This window comes from Impatiens glandulifera, chromosome 2 (genome assembly GCF_907164915.1).
Source record: "Impatiens glandulifera chromosome 2, dImpGla2.1, whole genome shotgun sequence".
Lineage (NCBI taxonomy): Eukaryota > Viridiplantae > Streptophyta > Magnoliopsida > Ericales > Balsaminaceae > Impatiens > Impatiens glandulifera.
This window is the reverse complement of record NC_061863.1, coordinates 4,164,525-4,180,254: the sequence shown is the minus strand read 5'-3', so window position 1 is coordinate 4,180,254 and position 15,730 is coordinate 4,164,525. Positions and strand designations below refer to the sequence as shown.

Sequence of the window (15,730 nt, the reverse complement as noted above, 5' to 3'; positions counted from 1 at the left end):
TACCTAAATTAGTTGGAAACATTTGATCTCCTATCTAAGATTTTTGTCTTTAACTACCATTAAACCTAACTTGTAATATCTTTTGATGCTCCACCCACCATTTTCAGTCATGTTTTCTACATATCTATATCCCTGTTTTCATCAAAAGTTGACCACCATATTTGTGAGAACAAGCTCTCTAGTGAAATCTTTAATGGAACTGGTTAATACTTGAAACTGACATGAAAGATTCCTAACAGCCACAATTCCTACACATTTTTATCGGAATTTCGCTTAGAATTGAATCAATAGCTTATTTGATCATTGAAATCGGTAACCACAACAATTGAACAAGTGTGGCATGTCAATGATGTTGCTTCCATGTCATTAATATGGATTAAACTAATATTCAACCATTGGCTAAAGAGCATGTAGAAAGAAAATGTAAAAATGAAGTAACTAACGTGAGAACAGCCTAAACCGCAAAAATGGTGAACCAATTCAAACATCCTTGTAGGAAATGGCCTTGTGTTCTTCTTTGGGGTGTGGGTGATATCTTTTTTAGTGTGGAGCAAAATAAGATGGAAATGTTTAGGGAGACATTTTGAAGAAAATAAATATATACAAAAATTATTTATACGATCACTTAGAAAAAAGAAACAAGAAGTTAACAACGATTATGACTTTCTTTAATGAGTAATATAAGTGAATATTTCGATATACTAATGAAATGAACCAACAAAATTTTATCTAGTGACATGGGTGAATATTCCGCTCTTACTTTCATGATAAAAATGACATGATTTCATAATAATAAGTTACTCATAATAAGTTACAGACTAAGTTACTCATAATAATAAGTTACTCGTCTGTCCAAGTAGCGCCAACCATCTTGGCCATAAAGCTATATCGATCTGCAGCTTCATCAATCTGCCCCGTCCATCCATCAATCCGATAAAGAAAGGGTAAGAATCATAAATATTTATATGTTCAGAAATCAATCAGTTTTGTATATTTTTTTTACCATTTTCTGTGTTGGGCGCCCTGCTCCATGGCCAGCTTTGCATTCAATGCGTCCAATTATTGGATTTGTCTGCGGGCTCTCCTCCAAGCTTGTGCAAAGAACATATTGCATCGTCTGCAAATAAGCAAAGCCTTAATTTATGTGGTTGAGGTAATAGTGGCCAAAGCGTGATATTCCAAGCTCGTGGGCTAAAGATGATTTATGTGGTTGAGGTGTTTAATTTATGTTTGTGATCTTTATATTGGAGTAGATTCTCGATAATTTATGACAATTCATGTCATAACTTGAACTAAACAGTTTATTTGAAGAGTTTTAACCATTATGAAATGCGTTTTATCCTTTTTTTCAGAAAGGTACAACCAGATTTAGGGTTCTTATCATAGTCCATATTTTGGCATGTTTTCATTTCTTGTATGCATGCTAATCAAAGTTTATTACTCAATTCAAAAGAAAAAAAGATGAAAGACTTACTGCCAACAACTTCAAGGAGTGCAGAGGCACAACACGATCGTCGTGATCAGCTGTCAATAACATGGTGGAAGGATACTGTGATTTCTTTTCATCATGTTCCCATGGCCTCTTTACATTATGAAGTGGAGAGTACCTAAAAGGATAATATAAGTCAAGTCACACCAGATAGATCACTATGCTACTTGAACTAAAAGGATATTGTCTTCTGGATTTCGCAAAACAAACGAAACCTTACATACTTTATTAGCCACTTGAACTCTTCCTCTTTTTCCGAACATCCATAGTCAGACGTCCATGCATGACCTGAAGTCAGATCTCTAAAATGTCAACAAAACTAAAATCATTCTTTCATACCAATTAAAATTAATCCAGAATCAAACCTATAGTGAACTTGTGGAATCTAAGCATATCCATCACACCAACATGGGCAAGCGCACATCCAAAAAAGGTCAGGTCTCTGAGAAAAAATATATATTTTCAATCTTCCATTGCAGAAAACTAACAGAAATAGTAAACAATAAAATAAACCTGGTTAATACAAGCTCCAACAAGAAGCCCACCATTGCTTCCTCCTTCAATACACAACTTTCTAGGTTGGGTATAACCAGACGACACAAGATATTCGGCTGCAGAGATGAAATCGTCGAAACAATTCTGTTTCTTTTCCAAGGAACCAGCTTTGTGCCACTCTTCACCATACTCTCCACCTCCACGGATGTTTGCTATGCAGTATACAGCTCCCATGTGTTTCACAAGAACACCGCGACTGATACTGAAAGATGGTGTGATACTAATATTGAATCCTCCATATCCATACAAAAGACACGGATTTGATCCATCCAAAACAATCCCTTTCTTGGACACAATAAACATTGGTATCTGTGTCCCATCCTTACTAGGCACAAATACCTGGCAAAAGATAATATTTAGCTGTTTTGTTACCATCTCAAAATTCTACATTTGTCATGTTTGTCCAAAATCACAAATGATGTAAGGAAATAATTTGTATACCAACTGAAACAAACAAAAAAAAAATACACTATAATCAGGATAAGGATCTAAAATATAATTAAATCCTGATCCAGGAGATACCAAAAGAAAAAAATATATATATCTCTTTAAATATTAACTTTGGCGATTTATCAACGAGATCATTATTGTGACATAGATTGTGAAAAGATACTAGTTTCTCAAGATGATAATTGGGTTGGCAAGAGACAACAAGACGGAAGATTCCCATTAAATGCATATTTCTTTCATTTGAAATGTTACAGCTTTGTTAAGCTATACCAAAACCTAAGTCTTGAAAAGTGACCTACATGTTTTACATTAAACTCCATCAATTGTAATATTATTTTCCTGTTAGTGCATTGGGGACTATTTCGAAACACTTTTGCTTATGTATGTAGATCCATTTTCAGATCAAAATAGGAAACCGCAATAGATTTCTATACTTGTCAAACTTAATTCATTTTTCGAATGTGATCTCATCTAGACAAACATCCCGATAAGAAATTTGACAAAAGATGCCACATGAAACTCGATATATTTACCTGATCAACATTGAATGATGTGCGATCAAATCCAGGGACAACGATTTCTCTAAATATCTTCATCTCTGGAACCCCAGTTTCCAAGTTACACTGATATATAATCCCTGGAGAAAGGAAACTAGTGAACCCGATAAAAGCAGTGCTATCTTCACGTCTGCAAGAGATTTCAGAAGCTGTGCCAATATCAATAGGCAACTGGTGCAAGAACGACCCAGTTTCCAAATCCCTTAACTGTACTATATTCTTAACATCACTCAAGTAGTTAACAAGAATTTGATTCTTGTTGACAGCAACGGCCAACTCTAGTACATCCTTGTCAGATTCAGGAACTACATCAACCCAGACATTTGGTTCCTTCAGATCTACTCGGACTAACTTATATTTTGGAGCATCTTTATTTGTACGAAACGTAAATAGGGTATCATCATTAGCAATAGCTGTATATTCCGCTTCAAAGTTGTCAACAAGCTTAACAAAGGGAAGCAAGTCCTTTGATCCCTTCCTTTGACCTTCAAGGCCATCAGGGATTGCAGTCAAGTCACAGTAAAAGATTTTGTTGACTGGATCACAACTTTCAGAAGTATACAAAAGAGCATACTGCAGAAAAAGAAAAAGGTTAAGAAACTGTGAATAAACCTCCAAACCCGATAGACTTCTAATGCAACAAGCCTAAGATTCACAGAAAACAAGTGGTTGTTTCCAGATAACCTAGTTTGATGTAAGGTTATTGAAAATCAGATTAGGGACATAAATATATAATGAAAAATTAATATATTTTTTTATATATAAATCTAAGGGTATTTTGGTTGATGATTTAATTGATGTGATTGATAAGTATTTGAAATTAATCTCAAATAACCCACACACCAATCAAGGCCTAACTCATCTTCCCAAAAGACTAGCTAGAAAGGTGGAGAGATTGAACCTTTCCATCATCTGTTATATCTGCTGCAAATGAGTATTTCGGGTTCTCTGGATCTTTCCAGCACAAGATGTCTTCAGATTGTTTGGTTCCAAGAAAATGATAATAAACCTTTTGATTTAAGTTTGAGTTTGTCTCTGTGCCAGCATCCAATTCCTCTCCCTCTCTGTACAACAGTTGATGATTGTTCCAGGATCATTGAAGACAAGATGATTTGTTTTCATCAAACTAGCTAATGAATGTGTTCTAATAAATTGGGTGTTTTGTTACCAAATTTTTTCATGTTGATATTTGAAAAATCTATGTATTATATTTGCAAAAAATTACAATAATGTAATATAAAACATTAGCTGAATCATGGTGCAAAATATAATCTGATCATCATTGAGAATAAAAATCTCTATACCAAATGTTGCAAAAAAAATTACACTATTCATAATCAATAAAATAATAAGTATACCAAAAACTACACCTCTAATCGATCCAAGAAAAAATAAAATAAATCACTTTCAGTGGAGATTTTTCAATGAGATTGTGACAAAATATCAGTTTCCAAATAGGCTCAACAAATTATTAACACCTACTCAAACTTAAAGTAAGGCCAATACTCTCTACTCAAGACTATCTCCAACTCCAAGGATGCTAGTGAAGCAAAACAAAGCAATGAGGCAACATTCAGATTCATATTTTTATTCTGTTCGACTTACTTGGGAGCTGGGTATCGACTGTAAAAGAAACCTTTTGCGTCATGGGTCCAACTAATGCCTGAAAATTTGACCTGCAAAAGAATCAATGACAAACAAGGTGATTAATTTTGCAATGATGAAATCATAAACTTTTTGATCACTGCCTTATTCAGTCGAATCGAGACTTACCCACACCAGAGTGTCTGGTTCAACCCTTCTGTCCTCAATCCTCATGACCTTAATGGTTACCCAATCACTGCCACTCGAACTAAGTCCATATGCCAGGTACTTGGCATCTTCGCTCACACTCAAAGTGCTTAACGCCACGGTTCCATCCTCACTGAGCTGATTCGGGTCAAGTAATACCTTTGCTTCACCATCCAAACTGTCCTGAAAAGAGAAAAGAATAGGGTTTATTTAATTAATGATGAAAATGAGTTTATTTATCTTATCAAACTTCCATGAAACCAACCTGCACAAAGAGGACGTCTTGAGCTTGAAGACCGGTATTATGGTAGTAGAAGTACTTGTCCCCTTTTCGTGATGGCGCATGATAACGAGGATGGTCGAATAGCTTCGTAACCTTCTCACGTAACTTCTCCCTCGTATCACATTTCTCAAGAACCGAATCCGTCAATTCCACCTGCTTCTGCACAAAATCCTTTGTCTCCTCGGAATCAGGATCTTCGAGCCTGAAAACGAAATCCAAAACCCAATTTAGTTCGTGTGAATTGGACGGAGATTAATCAATAAGGTACATTGATACCATCTGTAAGGATCGGAAACGAGGACTCCATGATAGTCATCGACGACAGAATCGTCTCTACGGACGGCCGGATACTGAAGTGAGTGGTTTAGGGCAGATAAAGAGCTCATTTTACGATTGGAAATGGAACGCAATCAATCGCGGTTTGATTTGCTTATAAATGGGAAGATGAGATTGAATCAAAACGAGACTTTGAACGGAATTTGCGAGACGGTGGCGCGTGTAGATAAGATCATAAGACACGACATTGGCCGGTGTCGGACTGCCGTTATAGAGAATTCAAATATTGATAACTCCCTTCAAGTTATGTATGATGTTCAATTTATCCACCAAACTATTAACTTCTCCATTCAAATATTATTTTTTTATTACATTTTGTCAAAAATTAAAACCATTTTTTTAACTTAAATTAAAAGATTATTTAAAAACAATTTTCTTCATACATTTTTACTTAATTTTTTTTTATTATCTAATTCAATCATTATTTTATTTTAGAAGTTAGTGTGATAGTAATATTACAAATGGCTAGTTTTATATATAGGCTTTGTTCGGATTGGGGTTTTTGAAAAAACCTAAAGAGGGAAAAAAGTAATAATTGTTGATGATTTTGAGAAGGTGATGATTATTTTTGGTAAAAAGACTTAAAAGGTATTGATATATATGAATAAAATAAAAAATAATAATTTAAAATAGAGGGTATTTTAGTATTTTGGTTAATGAAATGAGTGATATAATTGTTGAGAAGTGATTAATTGGAAAACTGATTTTGAATGGGTTTTTTAAAAAATCCAAAAAGAACAAGGCCATATAGAAAGATAAAAACCAAAATCTAACATAGAAAACATGCATAAATCATTAACACCCCTTACAGATTATATAGACATCTAGGAGACAAAGCACCCTCAAAGATATCGAACAACCATATAAATATGTCTTTAACATTTTACCACTAACAGAAATTGAACAAGTATTTGAATAATTTATAGGAAAGAGAAGTAAGGATCAAAGGCATTCTTGGCTTCTTGGAAATTCTCACAAATTGCTACACGGTTAATCTTCTCACTTGATTGTAATAATTCTTCATCTTTCAACACAATGGAAAATGTCTCGTCTCTGGATTTCCTTTGAAGAACATCTCGCAAAACATCGTAAAGTTGACAAGTCTTGACCCGGTTGAAATCGTTATTTGAATCATACTTTTGTTAAACAATTCATTTAGGTAGCCCTCAGTAATATCTTCACGAGTATATCCTTTTGGTTTGTCTACCGCGAACCCTTCAGACACCCATAAGCGAATGAGCCTCGATCTCTGGATGACATAATCCTCTCGAAACATGCTTGTGTAGAAGATGCAACATTTGAGATGATTTGTAAGTCATTATAACTCAGTAAACATATCCTCCCTAGACTCTCAAGTCCCGAGATCCTTGACATTGGCCGAATTATTAACTGCAAATCAGAAAATAAAAATCTAATTTAGAAGACAATTAGGAAAAGACTGCAGCAGATGAAGTTTCAATCGAAGGTTACCGAAGGAGGTGTTGTCCATTTTAAGGACAGATATGCGCATGCATGGCGCTGCCGATCGAGCTCCAAATTGATTAGTGTATATCCACGTCGATATATCGGCGAGAATGGGATCATCGAGGAGTGCCGTGCCGATCGAGAGTGTAGAATAAAGCCTTGCCTCCTCTTCAGTAATCATCTCGGGACTTGAGAAACTAGAGAGTATATTATTACTAAGTTACAATGACTTGTCAAATAATCTCAAATGCTGCATCTTGTACGTACACAATTAGCATGTTTCTGGAGATCAACAGAACGATCGAGGCTCATTCGCTTATGGGTGTCTGAATTAGGATTCGTCGTCGGTCGGAAGACAAACCAAAAGGATATAATACCCGTGAAGAGGTTGCTGAGGGATGCCTAAATGAGTTGGTTAACATAAGTATGATTTCAACCGGCCGGGTCAAGACTTGTCAACTTCAAAGGAAATCCAGAGACGATCGAGTCATTGTCCATTGTAGCAATTTGTGAGAATTTTCAATTATGAGCCAAGATATCACTATATATTCACATATATACCTTCATCCTTACTTCTCTCCGGTGATGTTAAATTGTTAAATACATATATTTATATAGTTGTCATTCGTTGCCCCGTAGGAGATCGAAGCCAGAACCACTCGGTTTGGAATTGCACTTTATTTATATTAAAGTTGGTCTTATGTTCTCTTTATGTAACATTGAAAAGTGACAATTGGTGGCATTTGTCTCTCTCTTTAATTTTTATGTTTATTTGTTTCTTTTTACATTGTTTTTCTCAAAGAGATAATGCATGATCGTTTCTTCAACAATTAGTTTAGTTTAGTTTAATTAGGGAAGGTAATAGTCAATATCTTTGTTTATGATTTCATTTTCCAAACCAACATAATTATTTATTATTCAAATTCATTTTTTATTTTATTTTTATATTTAACAATTATAACTTATTATTAAATAAATTATAAAAAAAATCAGACCCTTCATATTTTAAAGAAAATTTGATACATCTTAATGCTAATTTAAAAAAAAAAAAATTGAATATAAAATTTAAAAAAAAAAAAAAAAAAAAAAAATAAAAAAGTAAGAAATGTAAATAAATAAATATTATATATATATATATATGAAAAATGATAGAGAGCGCGACTTGAGACAGCGATTGAGAGCGCGATGCCTACGTGGTGTGCATACGTGGGTTGACAGGTAGAATATTCTCTCTCTTTTTATTAATTATTTTCTCTCTCCTATTATTAATAATTAGTTACTGGAGAGAAAATAATTAATCGTGAAAATAGAAATATTAGATAAACATTTATTTATAAGTAATAAAACTAAAAAAATATTAATAAGTCAATATAAAAAAATAATAAAAAAAAGAAAAAAGAGGCCATAAAATTTGATAAATAAATGAATTGAAAAATCATAAAATAAAATAAAAATAAAAGAGATAAATTCATAATTCAACTAATCATTTATATTAATTAGGGTTTAGGGTTTAGTATTTAGGTTTTAGAGTTTAGGATTTAGAGTTTAGGGTTTAAGGTTTAGGGTTTAGAATTTATTTAAACATATTATTAAAATATTTAATGTGAGAATTTGTTATAAATTATTGATTTATTTTAACCGTTAGAGATAATAATTATCAAATAAATGAGTAAAATAATAATCGTGAGAATATGGATAAATGAGATAAATTAATTTGTAGAGATAGAGAGAAAAATTATTTAACAAGAAGAGAGAGAAATTAATTAATAAGAAGAGAGATAAAATAATTAATAAAAAGAGAATATTCTACCTGTCAAACCCACGTAGCACACACGTAGGCATCGCGCTCCCAGTCGCTGTCTCTGTCTCAGAGTCGCGCTCTCTATCATTCCTCATATATATATATAGAGGAATGATAGAGAGCGCAACTGTGAGACAGCGACTGGGAGAGCGATGACTAGCTCTCTATCATTTTTCATATATATATATATATATATATATATATATATGAATGATAGAGAGCGCAACTGTGAGAGAGAGCGCAATTGTGAGATAGTTAGGAGAGCGATGACTACGTGGGTTGACAGGATGACTACGTGGGTTGAGAATTAATAAATAAATAAAAATATAATAATAATTAAAACACGTTTTGTAAAATATTATCTCCTCTTATTAATTAATTTTTCTCTCATTTTGTTAAATAATTTCTCTCTCTTATTAAACCTTAAATCATAAACTCTAAACCCTAAATCATAAACCCTAAACTCTAAAACTTAAATCCTAAATTCTAAATACTAAATTCTAAACCCTAATTAATATCACGTTAAATTATGAATTTATCTATTTTATTTTTATTTTATTTTTATGACTTTTCAATTCCTTTATTTATCAAATATTTTGTATGGTTTTTTCTTTTTTTATTATTTTTTTCTATTGACTTATTAATATTTTTTTAGTTTTATTAATAAGAAGAGAGAGAAATAATTAATAATAGGAGAGAGAAAATAATTAATAATAGGAGAGAGAATATTTCATATGTCAACCCAGACATCGCTCTCCCAGTCTCTGTCTCAAGTCTCACTCTCTATCATTTTTTATATATATATATATGAGAAATGATATTTTCAACGAATTAATAGCGAAAGCAAGGGCACGAATCTACGTGGCCTTGCCAGTAGGAGAGAGAAAAAAAAGAAAAACGTTTCAGTTTCCTCTTTCTTCTTTCCTCTCTCTTTCTTCTTTTCATTTACCACTTCCAGCGATTTTTCTCAGGCGATATTTCTCTGGCGATTTTTCTCTCCGGCGGCGGCATCCCCGACTTCTTCAACTTTATTCATCTTCTTTCTTTCGATCGAAAATGGTAGGTCTTCTCCTTCGGGTATTTCCGTTCACTTCACTGTCTGTGAATATCTTTTCTCTTTTTCAGGCTGGTGGTCCAGGTATATCTCAAAGCAAGACTCCAAAATCTCCAAGGACAAGGTAAATAACATCTCCTTTAGAATCCTAAAACATTTTGATGATTTGAAGACCGTTTAGGTTTTTGCGGTTAGGGTAAGGGTTAGGGTTATGGATTTTTATGATTCTGCTGATTCTAATGATTTTAACGATAGAAATGGTTGATTATTTTGTGTTTATTTGCTTCTATGTGATGATTTATGTGATTTTTGATATGTTTGGCTGTTATGGGTCCTGAAAGTGTTGTTTCGGGGACCCGAAAGTATGATTACATAGTCCAGAAATTTGATTTTGATATGTTTTTTGAATGAACGGTCCTGAAAGTGTGGTTTCGGGACCCGAAAGTGTTGTTTCGGGACCCGAAAGTGTTGTTTCGGGACCCTAAATGTGTTGTTTCGGGACCCCAAAATTGAATTTTGATATGTTTGACTGTTATGAGTCCCGAAAGTGTTGTTTCGGGACCCGAAATGGGTGGTTTCGGGACCCGAAATGGGTGGTTTCGGGACCCATAAATCGGATTTTGTAATGTTTGGCTGTTATGGGTCCCGAAAGTGTGGTTTCGGGACCCGAAATGGGTGGTTTCGGGACCCATAAATCGGATTTTGTAATGTTTGTCTGTTATGGGTCCCGAAAGTGTGGTTTCGGGACCCAAAATGGGTGGTTTCGGGACCCATAAATCGGATTTTGTAATGTTTGGCTGTTATGGGTCCCGAAAGTGTGGTTTCGGGAGCGAAATGGGTAGTTTCGGGACCTGAAATGTTGTTTCGGGACCCGAAATAGGTGGTTTCGGGACCCGAAATGTTGTTTCGGGACCCGAAATGGGTGGTTTCAGGACCCGAAATGGGTGGTTTCGGGACCCGAAATGAGTAAATATTTGATTTTAAATGTTTATCTTTATCTGATTATCTGTTTCATGTTTTTTAAATGTTTATATTTTGTTTTTGTAGGGAAAATAAACGTAAAAGGAATGCCCAAGAAGCAGCATCTCCCAAAGCAGTTCACAAATCCCCAAAAGCTCCCAAATTAGTTCCGAAATCCCCCAGAGCAGCAGCTCCCAAAGCAGCCACACACAACCTTTTTTTAACTAGGACATCTTCTTTTGGTCTTTTCAATCTTCTGCAACTACTGTCTAATGATCAAAAGGAGGCTGTGAAGTCAATAGGCTTTGGCCATCTACTTTCATTATCACTTTCAAAATGCCCCGGGGAGATATCTCGTTATCTAGTCAGGCAGTTTGACTGTGATAAATGTTCTTTCACTCTAGAGAATGGCGAGGAAGTGAAAATCAAAGAAGAAGATGTTGAAATGGTATTGGGTCTCCCCAGAGGGGAGTTGGACATTGTAGAATATCAGAATAACGAGACTGATGACAAGCTGAAGGCATTTAGGACTCGATGGGGTAACCCTATTAATGGCGCTCCTTTAGTGACTGCTATGCCGACGAAAATGATTGAGAACAAAGCTGCTGACAACAATTTTAAGATAGACTTCGTATTATTTGTTGTCAGCTGCTTTCTCTGGTGTGATCACCTAGGTCAACTATCAAGGTACTATCATTTCTGTTATTTTATTTGCATGACAACTTATATGACATGTTAATTAATCCTCAAATATGTTTTTTCCCCTTGCAGGTATAGAATTCTGAAATCTATTTCAGATGTTCATAATATCAAGAAGTTCAATTGGTGCAAATTTGTACTTGAAGGATTAGTTCAATCATGCGCAAAAGTGAAGGAGAATGAAAAACGACATTTCCAAGGACCACAGACGTTCCTTATTGTAAGTTATCCGTTAATTAATTTCTCTGTTTGCAAAAATAATTGGTCTTAATTAACATATGTTTGTTTTCAGCTGTGCTACGTGTATAGGGTGAGCAACCCACAACTGGGAGGAGTTAATGACCGTCGATTTCCAATACTGTCATGTTGGAATGACACGACGTTGAAGTTTAGACTGGATACAGAGTTGGAAAATGGAGGATTTGTACGCGGAAGCGTTGTGGGACGAATTTCACTACCGGGGATGTGGGGGGAGAACGATGAGGAGGATAATGATGTGGGGGATAATGATGAGGAGGATATGAATGAGGGGGTGTCTGAGACCCCAAAGGCGGCGGCGGCAGCAGCAGCAGCAGAACCTAGGAATAGGTCACCACCTAGGAATAGGTCACCACCTCGGAAGAGGCCACCAATGAGGAGGTCATAACCAACGAAATCAACACCTATGAATGAAGGCCTACCACCTATGAATATAACACCTATTAACACGGCAGGTCCGGACGTTGATAAACTGAGTTTTACAGAGAATTTGGCGTGGATTGCTAAATGTACGTTGTTTATTGAAAAAGCCACGAGAAGACTGGAATCTTTAACTTCAGGCTGGGATGCAACGCCAATGTATGACAATGCCATCCACATAATTTATAGAACAATGGACAGTAATAAACCTTTTAGGGATGCCATGCACAGATACTTCAAAGATCGAACACCCACTGAGGATGATGGGGTAAACGATCAGGACGCTCACAGTGAGGGGGCTCACACTGAGCGTGCTCACAGTGAGGGGGCTCACACTGAGCGTGCTCACAGTGAGGGGGCTCACACTGAGCGTGCTCACAGTGAGGGGGCTCACACTGAGCGTGCTCACAGTGAGGGGGCTCACACTGAGGTGGGTCAAAAGGGTGTTCTCGAAGAGGAAGATGAAGATGAAGTACCTGAAAAAGATGGATCTCCAAGAAAAAGAAGGAGAAATCCAGTGCGACATATGAAAATTCCAGCATGCCTTAAATCTCCATACATGACGCAAAACAAGCCGACGAAGATCATCGAGCCTGCCCCTCAAATTCATGATGTCGCGGGAAAAGAATTGGTTGCTTCCAAAAAACAGAAGAAATATCTCATACATATGATGGAACTTCCAGCACGCCTTCAATCTCAATATATGAAGAAGAACAAACAAAGAAATATAGAGTTCTATCATTTTGTCAATATGGAATACCGAGATGAAGTCGTTGTGGGATTCATTTATGCAGTTGATTCGAATGCGAGGTAAATCAAGATTTCATAGTTTGTTAAATCATGTTTGTTTGGCTGAATTAATGGTCCCGAAAGTGTGGTTTCGGGACCCGAAATAGGTGGATTCGGGACCCAAAATGTTGTTTCGGGACCCGAAAAGGGTGGTTTTGGGACCCGAAATAAGGTGTTTCGGGACCCGAAAAAGGGTGGTTTCGGGACCCGAAATAAGGTGTTTCGGGACCCGAAAAGGGTGGTTTCGGGACCCGAAATAAGGTGTTTCGGGACCCGAAAAGGGTGGTTTCGGGACCCGAAAGTTTGATTTTTAACTTGTTTTCTTCTTTATCTGGTTTCAGCAAGGAAGTATTCTATGTATCCGAGCTTACCAATATCAACATAGAGCAATTTCAATCAATGAAAAATGAATGCCATGTTGAAAGTGGGATAATTGATGCGTGGGCAAACATGATCACTCTTCACTGCAAATTAACTTCCGACTCGAAAATAGTTTTTTCGACAGTCGTTTCTGTAAGTCTCTATATCTTTCATTGTTGTTTAAACCAATTATCTCTTATTGTGATGTTGATTTTATTTGCAGGACTTTTGGAGAACGAAAGACCTTTTCATTGAAAGAATGATTGAAGAAATGAGAATTTTCGAAATAACTCCCGAACACATGAAAACTGCTAAGCTGGTAAGTCCTTTTTTATATTATCTGATTTTTGATTATATGTGTCATCTGAATCTTGGTGATATTCTTGCAGATATTTTCCCCAATTTTGTATGAAAATCACTATTATGTGGTTGTCATCAATATGCGAAACCAAGCAATTGAAGTCATCGACAACCTTCCACTAGACCCAGATATTGAATGGGATGATAAATATGTCACAACTCGGCAACTGGTAATGTTGAAGTCTTTTTTACACATAATGTATTGACTTCTTTGAAAGTGTTTATTAACTTCTTTGGTAAAACAGGTACAGAACGTTGTGGACTACTTCCAAACTATCGACCAAGGGATCGCGGATAAAATTGCCCAATTCCCGTTCAATGTTTTGAAATTACCTTGGCAAGACAGTTCAAATAAAACGGATTGCGGAATATACTGTATGAGACATATTCATTGGTACGCGGGCGATGCAACAAATTGGAATTGTGGTATAATGATAGAAAATGTAAGTTACATATTTTCACATTTTATTTGTTTTACAAATCTTTAATAACCGCTGAATTATAATTTCCTACAGGCAAGGGGAATGCTTGAAGCATTGCGAGTCAAATACACTGCAATGATCATCCGTTCAAACTTAAACAAAAATGTCAAGAACATCTTACAGAAGTTTGTAGACATTTTAAAAGTAAAATGTCCTGAAACATATAAGTTGTATGTAAAGAGCAACTCTTAATTAATTTAGTACATTTTTTGTCTTCAATTATAATCATGTATAAACTAAGTTAAAAACCAAGTATAAACTAAGTTAAAGCAAGTTAAAAACCAAGTATAAACTAAGTTAAAAACCAAGTATAAACTAAGTTAAAACAAGTTAAAAACCAAGTATAAACTAAGTTAAAAACCAAGTATAAACTAAGTTAAAACAAGTTAAAAACCAAGTATAAAATAAGTGGTTTCGGGACCCGAAAGGTTGTTTCGGGGCCCGAAATAAGGTGTTTCGGGACCCGAAATAAGGTGTTTCGGGACCCGAAATATGTGGTTTCGGGACCCAAAAGGTGGTTTCGGGACCCGAAATGTTGTTTCGGGACCCGATATAAGGTGTTTCGGGACCCGGAATGTGGTTTCGGGACCCGAAATATGTGGTTTCGGGACCCGATATAAGGTGTTTCAGGACCCAAAATAAGGTGTTTCAGGACCCGAAATATGTGGTTTCGGGACCCGAAAGGTGGTTTCGGGACCCGAAAGGTGGTTTCGGGACCCGAAATAAGGTGTTTCGGGACCCGAAATTTAGATTTTTAACTTGTTTTCTCTTGGTTTTTAACTTGCTTTAACTTTGTTAGACTATCTTCGTTAAAAATGAAAGGACAAGAATGATAAAAATGTAAAAATATTCAAAGTTACAACATGATCAAAATAAGTACTATCTTCGTTGAATGTTATCACCACACGCATTATCTTCGACATATACTTGAGAGGACAAAAGTGATGTGAAGGATAATTGAGTTGAAAGTGGATCATTTCATTGTTGTTGTTGTGTTGAATCCAAAACTGTAGATGTTGTGGCCGTATTTCCCTTCTTTTTTGATCTCGAAGTCTTGGGGATTTTTTCAATTAAAGATTGTTTCCTCTTTGTTGGTGGTCGTCCTCGACTTCTAACTTTCTTAGGAGAGTGTATCAAAATGGATGTAGCGGGAGATTGAAATGGAGATGGAGATGAAGATGCTTATGTGCTTTGGTCTTTAGATGCTTCAGTGCTTCCATGATTAAGTGACATAAACTGTTCCATCAAGCCTTTTATTCCGTTCATCCAAAAAGAACAAGTTACTTCAGATTTTACTCCAACTTGTTGAACCTCTTGCATCAATCGAGTTAGACTATTGTGACGTTTTTTTTCTTCCACGGACATATCTGAATCATAAATGTTGGTGATATTTTGATACCCACGCTTAATATCTTTACGCCACCGGTCCATTATATAATACATTGGTACCTCATTCACCCTCATTTTTTTCAACACAGCCATGATATGTCTACACAAAATACCTCTGAACTCAAACAATCGACATTCACATTTCACATTGCAATCCTTTTCGGTGTAATGTACTTTGTAAGAAACATCTCTTAGATGTTCTCCATTAACCCCCAACATGATTTCCTCAACTC

General features: G+C 35.6%; 1 protein-coding gene across 1 annotated transcript; it reads right to left on the bottom strand.

The window, feature by feature from the left end:
• Window positions 1-646: 646 nt before the first annotated feature.
• Window positions 647-5,616, bottom strand: LOC124926739 (prolyl endopeptidase-like). Its single transcript, XM_047467025.1, is given in 13 exon segments — window positions 647-909; window positions 1,004-1,117; window positions 1,475-1,607; window positions 1,714-1,777; window positions 1,855-1,918; window positions 1,920-1,931; window positions 2,003-2,383; window positions 3,028-3,624; window positions 3,953-4,115; window positions 4,657-4,727; window positions 4,825-5,025; window positions 5,108-5,327; window positions 5,402-5,616. Coding segments are annotated over 13 exon segments (2,199 nt in total). The 5' UTR covers window positions 5,512-5,616; the 3' UTR covers window positions 647-840.
• Window positions 5,617-15,730: the final 10,114 nt, after the last annotated feature.